Raw genomic sequence first — 12,988 nt, 5'->3', positions numbered from 1 at the left:
TAATTGGGGAGTTTAATCCATTAGCATTCAATGTTATTACTGTAAAGCTATACTTAATTTGGACATTGTATCATTTGTTTTTTATATATCATATGTTTTTGGCCTCTTTTTTACCCTTTCAGTTACGGTAATTAACCGTCTTCATTTCTACACAATACTCTAAGCCACTTTCTTCTGTGTTATCCTTTTAGCCAGCAGAACTCCCTCTAGTATTTTCTGTAGATCAGGTCTCTTATTGACAAACTCTCTCTCAGTTAATGTTTATCTGTATATGTTTATATTCTCCTTTATTTTCGAAGTATTTTTTTACTGGATAAAGACTTTATTACTGACTGTTTTTTGTTTGGTACCATATAAAAATTTCCATCTCTCTATTGAAATTCTCATATTGCTCATTCGTTGTTTTCTTGATATCCTTTAGTTTTTGTTTGTATTTTCCTTCACCTTTTTGAGCACATTTAGGATAATTTTTTTCAAGTATTTGTTTAGTATTAGACTGTCTGGTTTTCTTTGTTCATGTATTCCAGATTTTTTCCCTCTGGTCATTATTTCTTGTTTCTCTGTTTGCATTCTGATCTTTTCTTGGAAGCTGTACATTTTAATAGTTAAAAATGATAACTCCAGCATTTATTCCTTGGGATGTCTGTTTCTTGTTTTTGTATTCAGCTAATGATATGACACAGTTTGTGTGTGTATGTGTGTGTGGAGCTAACAAAACCAAGCAAACTTAAGCATAAAAAACACCTTTCACCATATTCATAAATTGGTTTTGTTTTAGCTGGCACTTTCCTTCAGAGTTCAGTTATTCAGTAAGGAAGGTCAGCCCTAGGTGAATGCCAAATGTTGATATTGGCATTTGTATTTCACCTGTTTAAAGGAGTTTGAACACCTCTTCTTCCCAGAAAACAGACATTCTCCCTTTCCTAGGTGTGCCACCACCAGAGTTAAAGCTGGTAAGCCATTGCCCAAAGCCAACCACCACTTCATTTGTTTTTTACACTCTTCTCACTCTCACAAGCAGCTTTTACCTAGAGGGCAAATTCTGGGAGTGGGGGCACCATGGGGAAGAGTTTCCCAAGACAGTCTTTCTCAGCTGGAAAAAGGTCATAGGCTCACCAAGGGACTGCTGGCTGCCTTCAAACTGCCCTGTCGGAGGGGCTGTAGGTAGGGCTGGGATGGCCACCAGGAGCGTCTTCCAGCTCCCCAAAGCTGCACTTTCTTTACTCTCCACCTGCCCAGGAAATGGAGACCTTTAGCTGTCCTCTGCAGCTTTGAGAAAGTGAATCATCTTCACATCTTCTTTGCTACCTTTGTCTGGGGTGGGTCGGAACAATGGCCCCACATGATGTGAAATTGTTAATCAAAATCAGTGATTGATGAGTGGACCATGGCTCCACCCTACCCGCCAGATCCTGCGGAACCAGGTTTTTATATGCTTCCTGGTACCAGGAACCTATGTCAGGTACCGGACACCACGGCTGTCTGCCATGATGAGTGATGGGAACCCCTGGGAGGAGAAAAATGCATTGGTGTTTAGCTCAGCTTACCCCTGCTCGCCTTCCCACTCTTCCCCTGCATGCTTCACAACAATCTGCTGGACTCTGGGGTTTTGAAATTGTTTATTCAGACAGTTCCTGTCTGTTCACTAGTTTTCTAGTGTAGGGACTGAACCCTGGAGTTTCCTACTCCGCAACTATATTCTGTTTTGTCTTGTTTTTCTCTATCTTTTAGTGTTTAAATTTACATAATTTGTATTGCCCTGTCATCAAGTTCACTGAGTCTTTTTTCTGCTATGACCAGTCTACTGAAAAGAATATTACAGGAATTCTTCAACTATGAATGTTACTTTTTAGTATTTCCATTTTGAAAATTTTAAAAATAGTTTTCATTTTCTGTTCATATTAATAATCTGCTTATTCATATTCCCCTCTTTTCTACTTTCTTAATATATCAGACATAGTTATTTTAAATTATTTCTCTGATAATTCCAAACTTTGGGTCATCTTAAGTCTCCTTATCTTGGTTTCTTATTTTCTTTTCACTTTTTGTGTGAATTTTTAATTGACCTAAATTTAAACAAAAAGACTACATGTTCTCCTAGATTATTTTTTACAGAATTGCTTTTGCAGGACCATGTACTTGGAAAATCCTATGTGATGTTGAATGTGTCTTTAGTTTAGGTACTATTATATATCTTGATACTAATTCTCATTTGTTGTAAAGAAGCTCTTATCCCCTTTTTATTTTATAATTCAAAATTTTTGGAAATATGAATTCAAATTTTTGAAGTCTCAATCCACCAATCCATAAATATGTAGTGAATGTATGACTCTTTTAATTCGACTACATCATTCAAAAGTATAATATAATTAAGTAAATTGTAATCATTTTCAAAATGTTATTATAACTTGCATATATTCAGTGGTAGATAAGTAGATATTTTGAATGTTAATTACTTGAAAAGTTTTGTGTTTGGCATTGTGCATGAGGTAAAAGTGAATAGGTATGAATAGGTTTCAAATAGCTAATAATCAAGTATGGGAGTTAAGACAGTAATTTAAATACATATATTCTTGGGAGAGTCTTACAAATGATGTGAACTTTTTTAAGGAATTATCTTTTTTGTGCAGTTTTTAATTGAGTTTTAATTGAGTTAGAATTTAATTAGGAACCTGAATTTTAAAAAGACTTCACATAGAGATGGGAAAGTGACATTCTAGGAAGAAGTAACAAGAACATACATGAATATTAGAAAATATATAGATGTTTAATTTTAATCAAATGAAAGTAGTGGTTTTCACACCTGTGTTTTTGAATCATCTAGAGAGATTTTTTTTAATTTTGGCTTCATTCAGTTTCATTCCCCTGAGACTGTGATTTGAAATTTATGTTTTTTAAAACTCCCCAGGTGATTATATTATTCAGACACATTTGGAAATAATGAGCTTAGAATAGTCAGCCATATCAGATTAATGCTAAGGAAGGCAAAATTTATGCCTTTTTAGGCTAAGACCAAAGTTATCTTAGATGGCAGTACAGAACTCTTAAAGTATTATGTTAGGGTATAAGACAAAAAATAAAAATGATTAAGAATCAAGAAGGTAATTTTGGAAACCTTATTCCACATGTAATGCCAAAGAGTTGGGAGAGGTTGGGTGAAGAGAGCTTGGGGATAAAGTTTAAAAAGGGAAACAAGCTAGAAAAGAAAAGGATAGATGGATAGATAGATATAGATGTATTTATGAACTATTCCTGTTATAATACTCTTAAAACATTCAAGTATTTTATGGATCCTTTCTTCTCTCAATTTCCTTTAATAGCCTATTTATAAATTTGATTATTTAATTTCTAATTTGAGAAAGTTCAGAAACAGAGGGGAATATAAAACAGACTGGTAAGGAGGGTTTTTAAATAGTCAGGGGCGTAGAAATTTCCAAAATTCCACAGGATACCATCCACCATGCTTAAAAATAGGAGATGCCTTTGTTTCCAATTTTAGAACCAGAAACTGAAAACAAGTGCAAGCATACACCATTGCAATAGCTCCACAGCAGGCAGCAAGATAGCAGGAAAAAGCAATATGTCAGACATTAAAAAAATAGCTATAATTTTGTTGTCACAGTTCTTACTTTCTCACATGAAGTCCCACAATGCTAATCATTATATTACTTGGAAAATATTTTTTATGCTGTGATAGATATAAGAGTGGTACATGATAATTCTAAAAGAACTATGTAAAGAGTCTAGAACTATGCCTGACACATAATAGGTGCTCAATAAATATGTGATGAACTAATGAATAGTAGCAAGTATCTGTCAGATAAGGGAAGGTAGGCAAAGAACTATATGAGAAGACCAGCTCTTTAGTTTTTTTTTTTTTTTTTTTTTTTCTTTTTTTTGCATGGGCAGGCACTGGGAATCGAATCTGGGTCTCCAGCAAGGCAGGCAAAAACTGCCTGCTGAGCCACTGTGGCCTGCCCATAGACCAGCTCTTTAATAATGCATAATAAATAATCTTCCTTTTAGAATTGATAGGATTCACAGAAACAATGTCAAATCATCCACATTTTAATCCTATGAAGTAGATAAAAGATTGTTATATTTATCACCTCCTATGTTCTATTAGATATCTATGTAAAATCATTTTACATCTCTTTATGCTACATCACAGATATTTTGATAGACTATTTACAAATGAGTAATTTAAAGTTCAGGCATGTTAGCAACTATATATGGGAGATAAAATTTGTACCAAAGTCCAACACCTTCCTGAACTGTATTTCATTTTCACTTATAGCAGAAAGCACTCTGTTTCAAGGTGGGAAAAAGAAGATTCCATTACATAATTCTCCTTGTCTGCACAGAAAAAATAAGCCTTCCAGGTATATACTTCAGGGGAATGAACTCATTCCAAATTATAATTGTTGCCACTGCGAACGTTGACATTTTCCCCAGATTCTCAAGAACTAGTTTGTTCTTGATTGAAAAGAGGCAGGGACTTTTGGGAGAAAAAGAGAAAGAAAGAAAGAAAACTGATGTTTAAAGCAAAATATATATTTTCGTGTAACAATGATTTCTTTCTTTAGCAAATATATGAATGCCTTCTAAATTCTGTACCCTGGGGATAAAGCATTGAATTGGACAACGTGCAATCCTTCAGAGAACTAAGGATATCATGAGAATGGGGAAAAACAGACAAATGTAAAATGAGAAAATTCTATAGAATTTCAGAAGGGCATAACATGCCATGAGGGAAAAAAAAAACAAAAAACAAAAACCAGGGCAATGGTAATTGTGGAAGAGAAGAGGAGAAAATTTTAAATAGTTTGGTCACTGTAAGCCTCATTGAGAAAGTGGCAATAAAGACCTGAAGAAGATAAAGGAATGAGTCATATAAATATCTAGCAGAAAAGGCTTCTCAGAAGAGGAATTGAAGTGTGAAGGTCCTGTGGCAGGAACATTCCTTAAGCATTTAGGAACCAAAAGGAAGGGTGACTAGAGCTGAGTAGTCATGGGTGAGCATAGGACATGATGAAATTTTTAAAATGATCCTGATTTGTATGGTGATGAAGGACTATGTGTTTAAAATGAGAAAATAATTGCCATGTGGATTAGAATGTTCAAGTTAGCCACTCATGTTTTTACCCTCTCTGGTAGCTATTTGGAAGCCAAACTATCATCACAAGGCCAATTCATGAAAAAGAGTTAGGGGAGAAAAAAGCACCATACATTATTGCTATGATGTTTTCCTCACTTAGACTGAAACATTCTTGCCCTCACTGGAGAGAACATTTCAAAGACTGAGAACAAAGCCTTCGCCAAGTCTCTTCTGTCCTTGGACAGTGCTGGGTACATCCTGTTCCCATTCTCTTTTAATCCATTATACCATCCCACCACATGCTTTTGTGGTAATCTGTCTCTTTTCTCTGAAACTTTCATTACTGGCCCTGTCTGCATTCTAAATTTAATGTTCAGAAAGATTTTAACCCATCTTCTTAACTGGAAAAGTAGTGTTTCTGAAACTCCTGAAACATTCATTTAAATATTAGCTAGTTATGATATTTAACTACAAAAATGATATTTACTGTATTTTACATAAGTATCAGGCCCTGGGCTGATTGTTTTCAATACATGATTTTATATCATCACCCGGAAAAAAAAAAAAAAAACATGATGTACAAATAGAGATCTTTCATTTATAAATGAGAAGCCTGATCAATTGACTAATGCGCCTGCACTAAATAGTATCATTGTCACAAATAACTGCCCTTTACCTTCCTCAACAATGGCTGACAACATTACAGATGGAAGCTGCTCCATTAACCTGGGTTGCAGAGTACAGGTGATGTAAGGGGAAGTACACCTCACCTGGATCACGAGGTGCGAATGAGAAATAAAACTGTATATTGTAAACCACTAAGATTTAGGAAAGTCCTTTTTTTTTTTTTACTACCTAGCTTAATGTATGCTATTCTGAATGTTTAACCTGCAACTTCAATCTAAATCAAGCTGCCCCTTTTAAAGATGACATAAATTTGACCAACTGACATGCCTTTTTATACTATTATTATTAATTGTTCTAATATTCAATTATTTCTCTATATGATGTCTGGGGGATGGGTTGGGGGTGTGTGTATAACAGTTTAGGGCAAAATAGAAATGTGATATAACCATTAAATAATAAGACTTTGACTTGAAACCTGACTACTTCTAAAGAGAATTTCCAAGAAAGTTTTTAGCATTGAATGCATCATTGCAATAAACTCAGCTCCTCTCAGTGTGACTTCGCTAAATAACATTCACTTTAATGTATAGTTCTGTTATGCTTTGTAAATTAGTAAATGTGTTACGGTCTCACATTGTGACACATCTACCTAACATCAGATAACAACTCCACTCTAACCCCTTTTCTTGCTATATGAACAAAGGCTAAGATAGCTAATTCACACAGAATTCTATGATACTCTTCCAAACAAATTATCTAAATTTTGTCAACTTCCTTTCTTTACATACTGAGAGGTAGCAACATGTAGGAGCTAACAGCCTGGGTTCTGCCACTTAGTAACTGTGAGACCATGTACCTCATTTTCTTCATCTGTAAAATGGGAGCAATAAATTCCATCTCATATTGCTATTGGAATGAATAAATGAATTGATCCACTTAAAGTGCTTAAAAGAGCACCTGACACATAGGAAGGGCTTCAAATATTGTCTTTTGTTGTTTTTATTATTATTATTATACTATCATTATTACTACATTATTATACATTATCATTATTGCTACTTTCTTTATTATAATAAGCTTATTTAGTTAGTTATCATTCTCCCCAACTAGTCTTCTTATTCTTGGCTACAAGGGTCAAGTTGTCCCAAACTATGGTTATGGGTTGTGTGACTTGGAGGCATTACTTAAACTCTAAATACCACTTTACTTCCTAGTATTCAGGTTAATTAATTCCATTTCTAGATTTGAAGAGTTAGCGGGTTAACTGAGATAATGTGTATAAAACCTTTAGCACAGGGTCTAGAACACTAGTAAGTGTTCAATCAATACTAGTTTTTATCAATAGATGCTCAGTACAAATGGAAACAATGAGCAAATGATTTATCTAGTGCTTTCATAATAACATTCCACTTTTTTCTAATTTTTCTAACATGTAAAATATAGCATTAAACAATCTGGCTCTCCATTAATCTCTGCCTATGTTGTTCTCTAGATATATATATATATGTAATTTTTTAACAAACATTGTCAACCTGGATTAAAACTACAATACCAAATAAGTTTCTGAATTAACAGGGAATTTTTTTTGCCTAATACCCCCAATTGAGCACAGACGCAGTACATGGTAGGTGCTTAATAAATATTCATAATTTGGCCTTTTAAAACCCTAGGTAGTTCTCTAAGTTAGATTGCATTTAGAAATCTCAGACCATTAATAGACTCACCAAGACCAAATTTAGAAAACTTCAAACTCTTAACTCCTTTAAGTAAAAAAAATGTTTGACATTCAAGAATCATTACAAGAGTTATTGTCAAGTAGTATTCACAGTGACAAGTTGATATAATCCATTGCTTCACTAATATCCCTAACAAACAACTTCTGCCACTAAAAACAATGCTCTTCAACATATTTGGACTGTGCTTTGTTTCTTTTGTTCACATTAAATTAGTGGTCTAAGAATTCATAGACCTACACATGTTTAACCTTGAACAATGTTTTCTTTTCCCACAACATGTCAAATTACAATTATGCAGAAGCAGTCTTGATTTCTTGGTGACATTTACCAAAATGAGCAAAGTTTGCATTTAAATAGTCTTGTATTTTATCTTGTCTCTTCTAATGTAGGCATCGATTGTGAAGGAAATATAGATGATTGCTTATCTGGACCCGGTGTCCATGATGGAGCTTGTACTGATGGCATCAATCACTTTACCTGTGACTGCAGGCGTGAGTTGCAAGCAAATGCAAATGAGCATCTCTCATGTCCGTGTCTACCTGGAAGGTTGCTATTTTTGTTTTTCTATTATAAGGTCTAAGAAAACCTACTTAACTCACAATATTTAAGACCTAATGTCAAATAACAGTTGACAAAGATAGCTTTAATTATTTTCTTTCATAAAACAAGTGTTAAGTACAGTTAAGATGACAGATGCTGGCTATTTTAGTTAATGCAATATACTGATACATTATCTCTGCTCTTCTTTTATTTCTATTCATTAGCAAAAAGTAATTTTCAATAAATGTGGATTAATTAGACTTTAATATACTTAAAGAAAACTTCTCATGTTAATAGAAAGAGATGAGACAGTCTATTATTTATAGGATAAGACAGTCTATTATTTATTTTACAGCAGAATAATAACATACCCTTGGTGTTGAAAATGTTCCTAAATAGACCTGTTCTTTCACCACAATATGCATGCAAAGTATTTTGTGAATCTGTCTGGGAATGTATAACAGCTCTCCTGTTCATGCATAGAATATTGATTTATACAAATCTAGAGCAGAAATATCTCTTTAGGAAATGCAGGTGGCCGATATGCGCATCTGAGAGAGGATGCATTCTGCAACATTGTTTTTCTTTTCTAGTCACACCAATATCTTTGTAAGCAGAATAGGGAGTAGGAAGGTGGGTAACTCATTGCAATTCTACCTGGCCATGCAAACTTCAGTTTCTTACCTCAGCCCCAGATGCACTTTTTTATATTTTAGAACTTCTCTTTCTTTCTATTGCCATGGGGAGGATGGCATCAATGAAAATTGATCAGTTCTTTCATTCTAGTCACCTTGAAGGAAAAGAAACCAGGAATAGACTCTGCTTTCTACCACTCATGGGAGTGTTTTGTTCTTCTCCCCTGAAATAGAAAAGAAGAATTTAAAAAGGTAAAACAATCTTGCAGTTATGCTTTAATGTCTACTTACTTAAAAATCTAATTCTATGTTTCAGATGCATAGTTCTCATTAATGAGTATTGGCACTCATGTGATGCAAAATGGACTAGCTCAAGATGCGAGATCAAGATTAATGTAAGTCTATAATTTTAATATGTTTTTATAACAAAAAAAGCTAAAGTAATTTTAAAAAGAACTCAAACTACTTGCTGTAGATTTTGGTCATTTCTTCAATAGAAATTAGTGCCTTAACGTCCCCACTCTCTCATTCTATCAGATGCTCCAGACAAAAACCACAAATCATAGTTTTTCTCAACATTGCTCCTTCTGTTTCTTGTTATAAATTTTTGCTGTCCTCTTCAAACTAAATCCTGGAAGTGGCCTTTGTTAGCAAGATCTCAGAAAGGCTTATGTTTTGCCATCTGCTTCCTTCTCCCTGGTCTTAGGACACACAGATGTCTCTGAATGTGTAAGGATGGTATAGAATTAAATTGATTCAGATACTACAAAGAGAATATAAATACTGGATGGATGTGCTAAGATGTAGGTACATTGGGGTACGTTTACCCCAATGCCTATAATACTGTAGGCATCTGATTTTTTCTTCCAATCTTCAGGAATTTGAGGTACTGTGATTGACACATGATATTTTATGTAGAATGACTCATCTGGTGAGTAATGTTGGTTACCTGAAGCTTTATGACCATTTTTGGTGAAAGAGAGTCTTGGGAACCTTCCTGGGCAATGGTGAATTCTTTAAAATACAACTTGACTGACACTGGCATGATAAAGGAAAAAAAAAAATCAAACTTAAAAGCAACCTTTGATGCTGTGAGACCATGGGTATTTTATTTAAATATTCTGTATGTCTGGACCCTCATCAATAAAGCACAGATGACATCATAGAATCACTGTGGGATGGTGCATCCAGGATATAATAGATAAGTTTCACCAGAGAAACAGAACAGATTATCTATTATCTATCTATCTATCCATCTGTCATCTATCTATGTACTATTTAGACATTGGACAACATAACCCAGACAAGATGACATGTGAAATTAACCATCATATGTGACATGGTAGATTTTCAAGTAAATGGCATTTTGGAGGGAGAAATGGCATGGTTAAATGCATTCAGGTTGAACCACGTTGAATTTCTACTTTGCTCATTTCCTGCTATGTGGTCTTGGAAAAATTATATATTCTAAAATGTGATTTTAGCCATTCAATTAGGGAATCAAAAAATTATCTTCTATGTTTTTGTGAAAATTATATGAGATAGTGATTATAAATCAGTTAGCACTTCTCTAACAGAGTATTTTTAAAAGGTCAATTATTTATTGATATTATGTATGCTGGTTAGAAATGGTTTTGTACCCCAGAAAAGTCATGTTCTTTAATCCTCATTCAATATTACTGGGTGAGATCATCTTGATTGAGTTGTTTCCATGGAAATGTGATCCACCCAATTGTGGGTAGAACCTTTCATTTAGGTCATTTCCATGGAGATATGTCTTCACCCAATCAAGTTGGGGTTGCTTGCTGGAGTCCTTTAAAAGGGAACCATTTTGGGAAAAGCTTCAGAGCCATCAGAGGACCCAGATATTTGGAGATGAATAAGAAAATGCCCCTGGAGAAGCTCTTTGGAACAAGAAGCCAAAGACCTCAGCAGATGCTGATCACGTGCCTTCCCAGTTGACAGAGGTGTTCCTGACCCATTGGCCTTCTTAAAATTAAGATAGCTTTCCCTGAATGCCTTAGTTTGGACAGTTTTATAAGCTTAGAAATATAAACTTGTAACTTATTAAATTCCCCTTTTTAAAAGCCATTTCCTCTGGTATATTGCATTCTAGCAACTTTAAAACTAGCACACATACATACTCTAGTATTATGGAAACAATTGTTGGAATCCCACCTACATGCTTCCAGATGTTTTTCTTCCCATCCTTTTGTTTTTTTTGGTAACCTAAACCTGAATTCACTGTCCACCTCATCAGCAACATTTTTGTTTCACTATATATATATTAACAACCTTTCTATTATAATAAATGTAGTCCTGACTCATTTGTTTAAAAAACTGTGAAGTATTCCAAACACATGTTGAAGGGCCTCACTTATTTAATGAAAACATGAGCATACCAGGTTCTCTGGATCTTATCAAATGAAATCACTTTAAAAAAAAGTGCTCACTAATTTGATGGCAAAATGTAGCATGTCATTAGAGTAATTCACATTTTCCCAGGTTACTACCAAGGTTGAGTATCTTTCCTTGTAAATATTTGCTACTTGATTTTCTTTGTTAATAGTCTTTGAACCATTGCATTGCATTTTTGGCTCTCTTGTCTATTTTTAATATAATATTTGAAATTATGGCTAAAATCCAACAGGTTCTGCAAAATTGCATATCTTTTAATTGATTGTCTACATTTCTGTTTCATAAAACTTATAAATTATAAAATTGTTTATTTTTCTTTATCTTTTTCCTCCATAACTTCTAAGACTTGCATCTTTCCTTTGGAAACTTTTTAGCAACAAGATAAAAATATTTTCCTGTATTTTTGTCTATTGCAATTATTGGATTAACAGCATTTTTATTATTTTAGTCCATATTGAATGTATTATAATGATTAGTAATAGGTAAGAATCTAACTTTTCCCAAGTACTTTTGTCAAAAGGCTTTTTATTTCACTATTGATTGGGAATGCCACATTTTTCATACACTAAATTCTTATGTATATGATTTTATATGTGGGGCTGTCTATTCTGTTTCACTGGCACTTTTGTTTTTTTCTTATATGAGTACTGTCTAACTCAATTATTATACAGCTTAGCAGTATTTTATAAAATTGTCTTCTTCACTAATGCATTAAATGCAGTAAATGTTCATAGAATTTTGGTCATTTATTCAGCAAATAATAGGTATCTAATACCTATGAGAAACCCATTAAATAGATGTCAGACCCACTGTATGCCACCCCCATTACACTTGGAGGTAACTTTATTTTTAATACATACTTGCTTGTTAGCTTATTTATTTCTTTATTTTAAATCCCTGCATGTTGCCAGGCCCAGATAATGGCCTCTGAAGGGAGTTTATGTATTAGCATCCCAGGCGATCTTCATAGGCTAAAGAAACAACAGTAGTGAAGGAACACGGGCAGTGCTAATTGAGAAAGACGTTCAGGGTAGCATGCTGTTATGTACACAGCCCTGTGGGAAGGAGCAAAAGCATAGTTTATGTTAAGGTTAGAGGAAGGAAAACACAAACAACTTGTTTTTATCAATCTGACAATTTGAGGCGAACTTTAAGAAATGTATGTGGTCAATCAACATGGCAGCATAAAATACTCCAGAGTGCTGTTCTTCTAGATAATCTTTAAAGAACCAGCAAACACTGGCAGAACCATCTTCTTCAAATCTCTGGAAACAAAATTTGCAGTAACTGGGTGAGTGCCAAATCGATAAAAGGTAGCTTAAAAAATATTAGAAGACACTCATAGCATCCTTGCTAACCTCTTGCCCAAACCCTCTTCAGCTTGGTGTGGAGAAAGTCTGCATTCCCAATATGAATCACTGACCTTTTTCCATAGGGAGCAGAGTAAATCATATGTGCATATTGGGTAGCTGAATGTCAGTGTCAATCTGTCAGGTGGTAGCCAGAAAGACTAAACGAAGAAATTCATCTCAGGCTCACCTTCCCAGAACCTGCTCTCCAAGCATAGCAGCTTGCAGACAACTAAAGCAGTGTAAGAATCTACTAAGTCATTCTGCTTTGGGCAAGAATAACCTGCTTTAAGTCATATAACAGATCACCAGGAGAGGATAAAAGTCAGTTTTGTAGAGGGTAGAGGGTGACTTCAAATTCCTGTAAACGGGAAATGCCTAAAGCCAAGAGTAAGATAATCCAAGACAAGAGACAGCCTCAAAAAAGACAGAGAAGACCTTGCAATTCATATTCAGTGAGGCCTGATCTTGAAAGGAAAGCTAAACTCAGAAAGAGTACAATAGCCAACACAGGAAATTTATAAAGATTGTAAAAGGTGTTTTTGCTTTTGTTTGGTTTTGTTAGCTCCTGTCACTCAAGGAAAG

General features: G+C 34.4%; 1 protein-coding gene across 1 annotated transcript in view; it reads left to right on the top strand.

Annotated features, from left to right (window-relative positions):
* Positions 1-12,988, top strand: part of EYS (EGF-like photoreceptor maintenance factor) — a 1,737,133-nt gene that overhangs the window by 657,069 nt on the left and 1,067,076 nt on the right. The window contains 2 exon segments of the mRNA XM_077159432.1: positions 7,851-8,007; positions 8,953-9,031. Of these exon segments, the coding sequence (XP_077015547.1) occupies positions 7,851-8,007; positions 8,953-9,031 (236 nt within the window).

The sequence above is a fragment of the Tamandua tetradactyla genome, chromosome 5 (assembly GCF_023851605.1).
Source record: "Tamandua tetradactyla isolate mTamTet1 chromosome 5, mTamTet1.pri, whole genome shotgun sequence".
Classification (NCBI taxonomy): Eukaryota; Metazoa; Chordata; class Mammalia; order Pilosa; family Myrmecophagidae; genus Tamandua; species Tamandua tetradactyla.
The sequence above is the reverse complement of the archived record's forward strand: the minus strand, read 5'-3'. Positions and strand labels throughout refer to the sequence as shown.